The sequence below is a fragment of the Lithobates pipiens genome, unplaced genomic scaffold, assembly GCF_037356315.1.
Source record: "Lithobates pipiens isolate NorthernLeopardFrog02 unplaced genomic scaffold, aLitPip1_a1.2 Scaffold_64, whole genome shotgun sequence".
Taxonomy (NCBI): Eukaryota; Metazoa; Chordata; class Amphibia; order Anura; family Ranidae; genus Lithobates; species Lithobates pipiens.
In genome coordinates, this window is record NW_027507886.1 from 1,732,853 (window position 1) to 1,747,285 (window position 14,433).

The window sequence follows — 14,433 nt, forward strand, 5'->3', positions numbered from 1 at the left end:
AGTCCATAATTCCTTGTCCAGCCCATAGTCCATCTGGGGGGCAGGCAAGAGTGTCTATGGTCCTACATACATGTTACAGAAGCAAAGAAAAAAAAAAAATGAAGGAATGTGTAGATTTAGAGGAGGTGGAGGACAATAGAAGAGACTTTTCTGAGGTAAAATACAAATGTAAATGGAATGTTTTTGCCCCATAGTTTATTGTGACTTTTTCCTGAAAGACAAAGCAAAGCCCAGTGAAGCCCCTGCATATGATGGTTTAATGAAGTGCTGTGCGTTGAGTGGAAAAGGTAATTTCCCTGACGTCAGGCGAGCCCCAGCCTAGCACGGGTTAGAATGGGCTGGGAGGGAGTGCGGGGAGTGTGGTGGTGGTGTAGAGATGACACAAATTGTGTATACGTCACTCAGTACCGCCCCCTCAGCCCGGGACTCCGCTCTACATTCATACACTCCGGACTACAACAGGTCTGGGCTGTGTGCACTTTACAAGCCACGCCCTCCCCGCTCTCCTCCAGCTACTGGCTGCGATGTGATTGTTATTCGTTCCTTCTCAGCTACGAGCACCTGACACACACATAGAGAGCGCTGGATGTACCGGGGGAGAGGCGCCTCATCCCTGTCTGTGTGCTCAGCCATGGCTAGAAGGAGTTCTCTATTCATCCGGATAGTGGAAGGCAAGAACTTACCGGCCAAGGACATGTAAGTCAGGGGAGAGGGGGACATCAGCCTGTACTGCACTCTATCACCAGGTCATCATCCTCATATCATCACAGCAACTTTATTCTCTAATGTCATTGTCACCTCAACATGTCAGCTGAGCACATCACACTCATTATTTCCCTCCTGGAAAATGACATGAATTAGGCAGCCAGTCCTATCCATCACAAGTCGTGTGCACGGCGCAAAATTCTGCCTTTGCATCCGTACAGGTATAGTGATTTTATGTTTATATAAGTGCGCACAGCGGTGCTGCGCTCTGTAATCTTGCGCTGAGTTGCGCAGCGTTGTGCTCTGAAATCTTGCACCGCACTGCGATATGTAATCTTGCACCACGTTGCGCTGTGTAATTTCGGGCTGCGTTGCGTTCTGTAATCTTGTGCCACATTGCGCTCTGTAATCTTGCTCTGCGTTGCACTCTGTAACCTTGCGCCATGTTGCGCTCTGTAATCTTGCGCCACATTGCGCTTTGTAATCTTGCTCTGCGTTGTGCTCTGTAACCTTGCGCCACGTTGCGCTCTGTAACCTTGCGCCACGTTGCGCTCTGTAACCTTGCGCCACGTTGCGCTCTGTAACCTTGCGCCACGTTGAGCTCTGTAACCTTGCGCCACGTTGAGCTCTGTAACCTTGCGCCACGTTGCGCTCTGTAATCTTGCGCCACGTTGAGCTCTAACCTTGCGCCACGTTGCGCTCTGTAATCTTGCGCCACGTTGCGCTCTGTAACCTTGCGCCAAGTTGCGCTCTGTAACCTTGCGCCAAGTTGCGCTCTGTAACCTTGCGCCACGTTGAACTCTAACCTTGCACAGCGCTGTGATCTGTAATTTTGCGCTGCGTTGCACTCTGTAATTTTGTGCCACATTGCGCTCTGTAATCTTGCAGCGTGCTGTGATCTGTAATATTGCGCCGCGTTATGATCTGTAATCTTCTCCGTGCTGCGTTCTGTATCTAACACCATGTTGCACTGTGTAATCTTGAGCTTCCTTGCGCTCTGTAATCTTGCACTGTGTTGTGATCTGTAATCTTGCATGGTATTGCGTTCTTTAATCTTGAGTTGCATTGTGCTCTGTAAGCTTGAGCTGTGTTATGTTCTGTAATCGTGTGCTGCCTTGCGCTCTGTAATCTTGCACTGCTGTTGCCTTCTGTAATCTTGCGCCATGTTGCACTGTGTAATCTCAAACTGTGTTGCGCTCTTTAATCTTGCGCTGTGTTCTGTAATCTTGCGACATGTTGCTCTGTGTAATCTCGAGCTGTGTTGTGCTTTGTAATCTTGCGCTGCATTGCGCTCTTGTGCTGAATTTTGCTCTATAATCTTGAGCTGCGTTGAACTCTGTAATCTTACACCGCAGTGCGCTCTTTAATTATGCTCTGCGTTGCATCAAATCAAAGTAGAAAGTTCTGCCCCTGCGGTCAGTATTTCAGCGTCATTTACTCCTGATTGCATTAGCTAAAGTAAGGAAAGAACTATTTTGCAGACGCAAATGTTTTCCCCTCGTTTACACCAGCGCAGTCAACATGCAAGGACAGGGCAAGCACCTTGATTCCTATTAGGTTGGTAGGTTGGCACCTCTGTGTTGTGGCAGTGTGCAGTACACTGGAAAAAGTAGCACTTTTTTATTTTTTTCAGTGCGGCATTGTGCAACGCAATCAAATATCGCACGGCGCTGCGGATGTTAGGACTGAATGAAGTGTCATTCAAAGTCAAGAAAGAAAAAAAGGTTTCCGTGAGATGGGCTTGGCGTGGCAGCTGCTGGTGTAAATGAGCCCTACGCGGTACACTGGATCCTCCTGCCTAGATATCCATATTATATTATGTCTGTGTACACAATAAATCCAGACATTCAGTACCGCTACAGGTAAGCAGCGAAATGCTGCTGCAGTAGTAGTTGTCTCTAGACGGCAATCTTTGCCTTGGGCTGTGAAATTGCAGGAGCTGTCTACCCGTCGAAGCCATCCTGTCACATATGCCGTCTAGTGACATACGTGCCATTAGCTTTTATTAAGCACCTATACCCACAACATGAATGTGTTGGTTCAGATCCTGACAGCTTAGACTTCACGATGTGTTAGCTAGTGTCGTATCAACAATTATGCAAATCAGACATACAAAGCATTGGAGTTTTTAGCATCTCATCGGAAATGTAAGATTCCAATTAAGATTAGGGTATTACCTCTAGCAGCTTGGCACAGAATATTCCAATGAATAATGGCCACCCAAATGAGAACGTCAAAGAGATCATCTGGGAGCATTGTTTACCTTCCATGGGAAACCTGTTGTGTGATAGATATTGTACTGTGTGCCGGTGCTATCATCCTATGTGTTTGTATGCATGGATCAGAGCACAGCACACTAGTGGGATGAACACTCCACTAGAAACATACCTTAAAGGAGTTGTAAAGTTCGTGTTTTTTTTCACCTATGCATTAAAAAAAAAAAAATGATATATATATATATATATATATATATATATATATATATATATATATATATATATATATATATATATATATATATATATAATATTTTTCTTTACTTTTTGCTATAATAAATATCCCCCCAAAAATAATTTCTTTCTCAGTTTAGGCCGATACGTATGCTCCTACTTTCTTTTGGTAAAAAAAAAATCACAATAAGTGTATATTGATTGGTTTGCGCAAACGTTACAGCATCTACAAAATAGGTGATAGATTTATGGCATTTTTCTTATTTTTTTTTTTTTATTAGTAATGGCGGTGATCAGCGATTTTTTTTATTTATTTATTTTTTTTTTTACGGGACTGCGACATTGCGGTGGACAGATCGGACACTTTTGACACTATTTTGGGACCATTGACATTTTTACAGAGCTAAAAAAAAAAAAAAAAGCCACCGATTACTGTGTAAATGCCACTGGCAGGGAAGGGGGTTAAACACTAGGGGGTGATCAAGGGGTTAACAGTGCTCCCTCAGTGTGTTCTAACTGTAATGGGTGATGAGCTACCTAGGACATGACAGAGATCACTGGGAGCAGTAGATCCCTGTCATGTTGCTAGGCAGAACAGGAAAAGGCCTTGTTTACATAGGCATCTCCCCGTTCTGCCTCTCCTCGTCACGGTCACGGGCCAGAGGACATTAAGTCCACGGGCATGCTCACATGGCATGTGCGCGCCCGCTAACCTTACGAAAGGACATACGGGTACGTCCTTTTGGGCACCTGTGCCATTCTGTCGATGTACATCAGTGTTGCGGTGGCCGGGAAGTGGCTAAAATGGTTGTAAACCTCAGATGTGAAATATGAACAAAGCATATCCCTCTATAGTGTGTACTTGTCTCAATCCAGAGCACTAAGTGTACTTTCTGTCTGCTGCTTTGTTCTTCTGCTATCAGCATGAGTCACTGCTGACAAGTTTTCCTGACACCAAGAGAAAAAAAGGTGACAAGGGAAGACTCTCCAACTGATTGACAGCCTCGGCTCTGTTCCTGTGTGCTGTGTGAAGGGGTGTGTCTGTTCTCTCCAATCAGCTGTCAGAGCTCTCCTTACTGAGCTCCGCAGAGTGTAACTTCAGCTGTACACCCCCTTTTTTCTGACAGCTCAGATGCAGTTTATAAATTCTGCGCTTTGAATGGATTTAGAGAAGACTGCAGATAAACGGATACAACATATGTAGGAGAATTTGTTTTATCTCTCTGTCACATGAGGCCAGTCACTTCACTGGGTATATGTATTGGCTTACAACCACTTTGAAACTGACATACAGTAGGTGCTTACAATGATCAGCTTTTATTTAGGGAAATCCTTTATCTCAAAAGGAACAAAACTGCTGCTGTAACTGCTTATGAAGTATTAGCTGGAGTTTGTATTCAATTTGTTAGTGTATCTAAATCTGCTAGTACATCTAACACTCCTCTCCCCACAGACTTACAGTGCTGCTGTCCAAATGTGACCCTGTGCTCCGTCATCCAGAATGGAAGCACTCTAATACAGGAGGTGTGTTACTGGGCAGATAATCAGGTGAAAACAGAGGGGGGGGGGGAGAGAGACTAAAATTGATTGTCTGCAGCCATTGATTTAGAAAATCTAATTTCCAGCACGTCCCCTTGACAAAAGTCAATCATGTGAACAATTCCCATCAGGGGAGGGGCAGTGACACACTGAATAAAATGTAACCTGTCCCTGCAGAACTAGCTGAATTTCTTTCCGTGTATGGCTAGCTTTATTTCATGAGCAGACCAGCACATTGGATGGGGGTGACTGCTGAATACTACTGACCTGACATTTAGGGACATGGCTAGAAAGTCAATAGTGACAATTTAGGAAGACTCTGTAGGCTTGCCAGAATAAGTAACATTCTGTTCTTCCTTGGGTGATGATGTTTTTCGTACCATCCACCCTATTAAAACCTGATTAGGACAGAACAGCACTACTCTAATGCCAGTATGAAGCAGCAAACATGCGTGTTTGTATTAAAAAAGGCTCCCGTCCCTCCCAGACTAGCAGTCTAGTATATCAGCTATATAGGCTTTTATCCCCCCAGCAAGAGGGCAGTAAGTAAGCGTTTGCTCTCAATCATACTTATACCAGCTCAACATGGGGGGGGGCAGCTTTAAAGAGGTTGTAAAGCCTTACATATACCCAGTGTAGTGACTGGCCTACACAGAGATGAAACTAATCCTCCATCGTAAGATGTACCTGGTTGTTTGCAGTCTTCTCTATAGCCTTCTAAAACGCACCGATCAAAGGCTATTTCTCAGCTTCAGCAGGAGGATCTGACCTCACCCACTGCACATCATAGCGCACAGAACTCAGTGTAATCTGAGACCTGAGTGGAGGGAAAGGACACGCCCATCTACACACAATCTCAGGGAAACATGCACAGCTAAGGCTGTAAATCACCTTCTGTGTTCTGGAGGGGGGGGGGGGCAGTGGCCATGTTGGGATAACCTGTCAGAAATGAGTGATGCAGAGGGAGGAGAGAGGACAATCAGTGCTTTGGATTGAGGCTATTACACACTATAGAGGAATTTGCTCTGTTTATTGTTCATTTAAAAAAAGGGGTACCCTTCCTAAAACGCCAATGCTGACAGGCACTGAGCTCTTTTGCATTTATAATACCTGGGGAAGGGATTGCTAAGGGGAGGAGGAGGAGGTTGCCGGCATGGGGGTCTCTCGTTAAAAAAACGTCCTTATTCTTGGGGAGTCATCTTTAAGCACCCTCCTAAAGGCCTCGTACACACTTCAGCTAAAAAATGCCATTCTTTTTTTGCCTTTAAATGCCCTTCTATGTTAGCCTATGTGCCCATGCAATTGTAGGCATTTAAAGGGAGGGGTGTTAAGGGTCAAAAATCTGAATGCATCAAATTCTGGTTTAATGCTTGAATGCTCATTCATTTCATTGGTCAGAATAAATTAAAACTCCTGGCCAATGAAATTAATGAATGTCCAATGCTTGATGAACCTGAACCCATCTAAACGCACCTAAGTGCATTTGAAAAACCTGGATTTAGGTGTGTTTTTAACCCTGTTTTTTTTTTTTCAAATATAATTTTTATTAAAGTTTTCAGAAATGGACAAAGTGCAGTAGTTACAACAGTCGTTATTAACAGTGGAGGTCACAGCCTCCCATTGGTATTTCTCATTAACATATACTACATCCATCATTTGGAGAGGGTGTTTTTACATTGAAGTCATTGAGGTGCGATTTTTGCATTGTAGTCAATGGGACACAGCATGCCATTATTGACACCTTTTTATTTTCTATTGGCAAAACGCCTATAACCCTATTTTTGGTTTGGTTGATACCACAAGCACATGACCCAACTCTCCTGCCTGGTGCCTGGGTCTAGTGACAACTGCCTTTGCCCAGAATAATTCTGACTGCCCTGGGTTCCCTGCTCTAACTGTGTCTCTTTATTACAACGTATCTTTAAAAAAAAGCATTGTGGAATACAGAGTTACAGCTAGTTAGTCCCAATGGTCAAAAAGAGAAACGTAGGAAGTGCCAGCTGGAGTGATATTCTTCCCAATGCTACTTAGTTTCTGCACTCAGAGGCATGGTACCTCTGCATCTTCTCTTATGTAATTACCAATGAGCACCAATGATTTGTCTTACTGAGCTACCATTGGCCATACATGACTTGGCACTGATCACCTATGCTGCAGAGGATACCGACCATCATACTGCAGGGGGTACTTTCCTCAAATATTGCATGGGGCACAGACTACCGAACACCAATATTGTAGAGGGTACTGCCCACCACCATTTAAGTTATTGAGCACCAACCACCACCTTCTAAGGGAACACGCCATACTGACTGCCAAGTGCCCTGACCACTAGTGTTTTAGGGGGTACTGACTACTAACCCCACTCACCACTGGCCACCAATGCAAGGGACCTTCTACTCCTGACAATCGCATGCTGTTATGTGATTGTTTATTGTACATTACATACTCTTGACCAAAGTGTTCATTGTCTCAACAGTTGCTGATTTACCAACTAGTCCTTAAAGGCCAACTCTGGGCAAAAAAAATATGTTTTTGTATAGGGGATTGGAGAACACAGATATATTTACCTAATTCTCAGATCCGCCGCACACAAGAATGGTCCCTGTGGCTAAATGCCCCTTTGGTCTAGCAGTCTAGCAGTGGACTGTTCCTTACATCAACACGCCCATAGACCTGCTCTGGATGTCAGGACATCAGAAACAGTCGTGCTCCAGTTTAAATGCTGAATTATGGAGGCTCGTCGTGTGGAACAAAGGATCAGGTGAGTATATAGCTTTCTTCTTTCCCCTGAACAAAACAAGCAGTTGACCCATGCAGAACGGGCAAAGCCCCACTGCATTGGAAAACCTTATTTTATTTTTATTTTTTTGCCTGTACCCTGGCTTTAAACATTTTAATCAAGTAAGATTTGCTCAGCAAAATTCAGAAAAAGCATACATACCGTATATACTCGAGTATAGGCCGACCCGAATATAAGCCGAGGCCCCCAATTTACCCCCAAAAAACTGGAAAACTTATTGACTCGTGTATAAGCCGAGGGTGAGACATGGCTGTCCATCCCTGTGTGTGTGTCCGTCCATCCCTGTGTGTCCATCCATCCCTGTGTGTGTGTCCGTCCATCCATCCCTGTGTGTGTATCCATCCATCCATCCATCCATCCCTGTGTGTGTGTGTGTGTGTGTGTGTATCCATCCATCCATCCATCCCTGTGTGTGTGTGTGTGTATCCATCCATCCATCCATCCCTGTGTGTGTGTGTGTGTGTGTGTGTGTGTGTCCGTGCAGCCTTGTGTGTGTGTGTGTGTGTGTGTGTGTGTGTGTGTGTGTGTGTGTGTGTCCGTGCAGCCTTGTGTGTGTGTCCAGCCTACCTGTGTCCCAAGCCTCCGTCCCGAGCCGCCGTCGTCCCGAGCCTCCTCCGACCCGTGCCGTGCCTCCTCCGTCCCGTGCCTCCTCCGTCCCGTGCCGTGCCTCCTCCTTCCCGTGCCTCCTCCGTCCCGTGCCGTGCCTCCTCCGTCCCGTGCCTCCTCCGTCCCGTGCCGTGCCGATGGATCGCCGCTCTTCTCGGCGGCCATTCTACAATTCAAAATTCCGCCTCCGCCTGTGATAGGCGGAACACTCAATTTCCCAGCAGCCTGTGTTCCGCCTATCACGGACATCCTCTCATACTCGTCCGTAGTATGAGAATGAGCGGATGTCCGTGATAGGTGGAACACTGACTGCTGGGAAATTCAGTGTTCCGCCTATCACAGGCGGAGGCGGAGAAGGAGGCGCGGCTTTTAAATTTTAATGTCCGCCGTCTGTCTGCTCGATACGCTGATCGAGCAGTCAGACAGCGGTGACTCGAGTATAAGCCGAGGGGGCACTTTCAGCCTCAAAAAAGAGGCTGAAAATCTCGGCTTATACTCGAGTATATACGGTAATGGAAATGTTTAATTCGCTTGTGTTAAGGTTTATGTGCATCTGTGAGACTTCCCTGTGGCACAATTATCAGTGTTAATTTTGTAAGTGCAAGGGCCTATCAAATGCGGAAATTATACAAAGAATAGGCTCATGTTTTATTTAGGCATTCCCGTTTAAGCCACTGCCATTGTTTGATCCATACCAATAGTCTATTTATTTATTACTCAGTTCATATACAGTTAGGTCCATATATATTTGGACACAGGCACAATTTTCTTTTTTTTTCAGGTACAGTGATACCTCGGTTCACAAACTTAATTCGCAAAACGACTCTGGTCGTGAACCAAGGCAAATTTTCCCATAGGGTTCAATGTAAATCAGGTTATTCCATTCTGAACTTTTTTTTTGTTTATATATAAAATTATGAAATGTATGTAGAGTACAACATTTTTTTTATTTTTAAAAGATTTTAAACATATATTACATATGGTCTTTTACATTAAGCTGACCTCTTTCATGTGTACATCTAAAAAGAAAAAAAAAAAAACGAAAGCTCCTCTTCAATCCTTTGAAAAGGGCATGATAAAGTTGTAGCATTCATATGAACTGTTTTTCCATGATTCCCAATCACGTGAGCCCACCCTCAGGACTGGTTCTCCTAATGCTGCGTACACACGTAGCAGACTATCTGGCGGACTTAGTCTGGCGGACTTTCCGCTGGACTTTCCGAACGAGCTATCTGCCCACACACGGCACTTTTGCGGTGGACTAATATGGCGTACTAAGTCCGCCGAACTATCCGCCGTACTTTTGAAACACGCGAGGGAAAGTCTGCTAATTTTGAGCGCGTCTCCAGGTAGCCGGGGCCAGCAAAGGAGGCGTCGCTGGCCCTGTCACCTGGTATGGAGTTAAAGGGGAATCCCTACGCCGAAAAATCGGCGTGGGGGTCCCCCCCTAGGTCCATATCAGACCCTTATCCGAGCACACTACCCGGCCGGCCAGGAAAGGGGGTTGGGACGAGGGAGCGCCCCCACTCCTCCTGAACCGCACCGCGCGCCCCCCCACCCCAAAGCACCTTGTCCCCGTGTTGATGAGGACAAGGGCCTCTTCCCGACAACCCTGGCCGTTGTTTGTCGGGGTCTCCTGGCGGGGGGCTTATCAGAATCCGTGAGCCCCCTTTAATAAGGGGGCCCCTGGATCCCGGCCCCCCCACCCTATGTGAATGAGTATGGAGTACAATGTACCCCTACCCATTCACCTGTGAAAAAAAGTAAAAACAAAACACAACACACAAGGGTTAAAATAGTTTATTGCACAGCTCCGGGGGTCTTCTTCCCGGACTCCTCCTCTATCTTCTGCTAGCTCTTTTACTAGCGGAGGAGCCCGGTCTTCTTCCGACTTCGGGGGTCTTGTCCCCCTCTTCGGTTCTTCTTGCCGGGCCACCGCGCCTTCTTCTAGCTCTTTTACAGGCGGTGGCCCGGTCTTCTGTCACCGCTGTCGCCGTCTTCTGTTCTTTTCTTCTGAACAGAAGAAGAGAAGAACAGAAGACGGCGACAGCGGCGACAGAAGACTGGGCCACCGCCTGTAAAAGAGCTAGAAGAACGGCCATATTTTTTTGCACTGATCACTGTATTAGTGTCACTGGTCCCCAAAAAGTCACATGAGTCACTGATCGCTGATATTACTAGTAAAAATAAATAAATAAAAATTCCAAAAATATATTCCATAGTTTGTAGACCTTATAACTTTTGTACAAACCAATCAAAGTATGCTTATTGGGATTTTTTTTATTGAAAACTATGTAGTAGAACACATATTGGCCTAAATTGATGAAGAAATGTGAGTTTTTTTACATTTTTTTTAATTTATTTTTTATTGGGTATTTTTTTAAAATATTGTTTTTATTTTTTCAAAATTGTCAGTCTTTTTTAATTAATAGCGCAAATAATAAAAACGACAAATGCCACCAAAAGAAAGCTCTATTTGTGAGAAAAAAAATGACATTTTATTTGTATACATGCATTTTCACGCAATTGTCAGTTAAAATAACGCATTGCCATTTCACACAAAATGGTCTGGTCATGAACCTTAAAGATGCTGAAGTGGTTAAAACATGGCCAACAGCACCAGGTAAAAAAAACTATCAAATACAAAAAGCAGCTCTCAGAGCCTGCACATTGGTTCCCATCCCTGCAAGCGTTAAAACCAGTGCTTTTCTCTTCTCTAACCACTTTAACCAGGGCTGTATCTTTGTGTGAAACCATTAAGGGAATCCTCATCTCTCTAATCTCTATCTGAAAGTCAGTTCTTCTAGTTATCCTGTAGTGGTTTCCAGACTACTGTACTGTATGTTGTCACCTACTGAAAGGTGAAACCTCCACGTTTTCTTCTAAGATTGCCCTGTATTTGGCTCCATCCATCTTTCCATTAACTCTGACTAGCTACCCTGTCCCTTTCCGAAGAAAAGCATCCCGCTAGATGATGCTGCCACCATGTAACCAGAGTTACCATGGGCCTCTTGGCTGCTTCTTTAATGCTCTCCTTGCCCAACCGGTCAGTTTAGGTGAACGGCCATGTCTTGAACATGCTCCGTGAGATGTTTAAAGCTTGGGATATTTTTTTATAACCTAACCGTGCTTTAACCGCTTAAGCCCCAGAAATGTTTGCCTCCTTAATGACCAGGCCATTTTTTGCGATACGACACTGCGTCGCTTTAAAAGAGAAGTATGGGGTTTTAATTTTTTTTCAGATTCATACTTACCTAGATGGGTGAGCATCTTCACCCCCCCCCCACCTCTACACTGAGAACCGAGCCATCGAACATCGTAGATGTCTCGGCTCCTCCATGCTCACTGGGGCGGCAGGGTGTGGCAATCTCGGCCATCAGTCCAGACACCTGGTGGGATCCAAACTCTAAGGCCCCTTTCACGGGGGGCTGTCCATTTTCGCTACTCCGCTTGCTCAGCGGGGATCGCTCTGTTGATCCCAGCTGAGCCGGCAGATGACAAGTCAGTCTCTTAACTCTGTGCAGGGACGGACCTGTCAGAGAGTCCGCTCTCCTCTAAGGGGGGATCGGATTATTACGGACCACCTGTCCATTTTCATCCGATCCGATCCCCCAGACAGATGGAAAATAGGACATCCATTCATCTGGATTTTGCAGAGCGGATCGGATTGGGGCGGATTGGATGTCAGCGGACATGTCACCATAGAGCTGTACACAGTGACCACTCAGATCCACTTGAAAAAACTCACAAGCGGATCTGAACGGGTCCGCATGTGTGAAAGGGGCCTCAAAGTCAGGATGACACTGTGCATGGACTGATCTGTGTGACGTCAGCAGAGAGCGGACTTCAGACTGCTCTCTCCTGAAAACAGGTCACAGGAGTGCAAAACTAATTGCTCTCCTGTGACCCATAGGAGAAGCCCAGCCAAACAAGTTCAGGCTGGACTTTTTTAACCACTTTCAGACCGGACCAATTTGCTGGTCAAAGACCAGACCACTTTTTGCGATTCGGCACTGCGTCGCTTTAACTGACAATTGCGCGGTCATGCGACGTGGCTCCCAAACAAAATTGACTTCCTTATTTTCCCACAAATAGAGCTTTCTTTTGGTGGTATTTGATCACCCCTGCGGTTTTTATTTTTTGCGCTATAAACAAAAATAGAGCGACAATTTTGAAAAAAACGCATTATATTTTACTTTTTGTTATAATAAATATCCCCCAAAAATATATAAAAAAACTTTTTTTTCCCTCAGTTTAGGCCGATACCTATTCTTCTACATATTTTTGGTAAAAAAAATCGCAATAAGCGATTATTGATTGGTTTGCGCAAAAGTTATAGCGTTTACTAAATAGGGATAGTTTTATAGCATTTTTATTAATCATTTTTTATTATTTATTTTTTTACTAGTAATGGCGGCGATCAGCGATTTTTATTGTGACTGCGACATTGTGGGGGACCCATCGGACATTTTTGACACATTTTTGGGACCATTGTCATTTATACAGTAATCACTGCTATATAAATGCAGTGATTCCTGTGTAAATGACACTGGCAGTGAAGGGGTTAACCAGGGGGTGGCAGTGTAGGGGTTAAGTGTTCCTAGGGGTGTGTTACTAACTGTGGGGGGGTTGGGCTTTCATTTAGTGAACACTGATCTCTGCTCCAATCACATGGAGCAGAGATCAGCGTCACTAGTTGCTAGGCAGAATGGAGAAATGCTGTTTACTCTGCATTTCCTCCATTCGGCCGCTCCATGAGACGATCGCGGGGATGCCCGCGGCGATCGAGTCCGCGGGTCCCGCGACCGGACTCACGGGGGTCCCGACCAGCGCGGGAGCGCGCCGCCGGCAGGGCGGCATTGAATATTGGACGTACCTGTACGCCAATATGCCTGCCCGTGCCATTCTGTCGACGTACATCGTCGTGCGCTGGTCGGGAAGTGGTTAACTGACAATTGCGCGGTCATGTGACGTTGTACCCAAATAAAATTGATGTCCTTTTTTTCCCCACAAATAGAGCTTTGGTGGTATTTGATCATCTCTGAGTTTTTCCTTTTTTGCACTATGAACAAAAAAAGAGTGACAATTTTGAAAAAAAAAAATTTTTTTTTGCTTTCTGCTGTAATTCATATCCAAAAAAAATTAAACACAATTATTCATCAGTTTATGCCAATATTTAATCTTGTACATATTTTTTGGTTAACAAAATCTCAATAAGTGTATTATTAATTGGTTTGCGCAAAAGTTAGCGCGTCTACAAACTATGGGATCGATTTATGGACTTTTATTTCTTTTTTATTGTTTTGTTTTACTGATAGTGCGATTTTTAGCGGGACTGCGACATTGCATAGGACAAATCTGACCCCAAATGACACTTTTTGGCATTTGTGACATTATTACATTGACCTTATGGGACCAGTGACATTATTACATTATAAAAATGCACTGATCAATGTATAAATGACACTGGCAGGGAAGGGGTAAACACTAGGTGGCGATCAAGGGGTTAAACGTGTTCCCTCAGCGTGTCCCTCAGTCTAACTGTAGGGAACAGCAGATCTCTGAGATGTCCCTTGTCAGAATGGAGATCCGCCTTGTTTACAATGGCAGATCCCCATTCTGCATCTATATATAGCAATCGCGGGGGGCTGGCGGTCATCAATTCCACTGGGCTGCTGCTGGCGGGCACACACCCGCAATCTCACATGCACGTGCTGACGTACAGGTTCTGCCACAGTATAAGTATGGTGGCTGGTCAGCAAGTGGTTAAACTTCTCCACAACTTTATCCCTGACCTGTCTGGTGTGTTCCTTGGCCTTAATGATGCTGTTTGTTCACTAAGGTTCTCTAACAAACCTCTGAGGCCTCCAAAGAACAGCTGTATTTATACTGAGATGAAATTGCACACAGGTGGACTCTATTTACTAATTATGTGACTTCTGAAGGCAACTGGTTGCACTAGATTTTAGTTAAGGGTATCAGAGTAAAGGGGGCCGAATACAAATGTACACCACAATTTTGAAAACCATTTTATCATTTCCTTCCACGTTACAATTATGTGTCACTTTGTGTTGGTCTATCACATAAAATCCCAATAAAATACATTTATATTTTTGGTTGTAAGATGACAAAATGTGGAAAATTTCAAGGGGTATGAATACTTTTTCAAGGCACTGTATACTCTGGGACATTTATAATCTCATGAAAAGTTTAACGCATAAGAGAACAGCTGTCTATAATCATAGGTTGCTATGCATCATACACATGTACACAGTGACATATGTTGTCATATAATAATACTACCATACCCAATTTAGTCACAGAAATGTAATA

At 44.6% G+C, this 14,433-nt stretch overlaps 1 protein-coding gene across 4 annotated transcripts in view; it reads left to right on the forward strand.

Annotated features, from left to right (window-relative positions):
- The first annotated feature begins 442 nt into the window (after window positions 1–442).
- The window catches only part of LOC143958914 (ras GTPase-activating protein 4-like), a 239,161-nt gene continuing 225,170 nt past the window's right edge, over window positions 443–14,433 (forward strand). For 2 of the 4 annotated variants that reach the window (XR_013270144.1, XM_077467900.1), the window contains exon 1: window positions 445–696. Coding sequence is in view for 2 of the 4 variants with exons in the window: in XM_077467900.1 (XP_077324026.1) it covers window positions 587–696 (110 nt within the window). In the remaining 2 variants the exon portion in view is untranslated. Of the gene's footprint in view, window positions 697–14,433 lie in introns of all 4 variants that reach the window. The other 2 variants (XM_077467902.1, XM_077467901.1) reach the window with 2 other exon arrangements.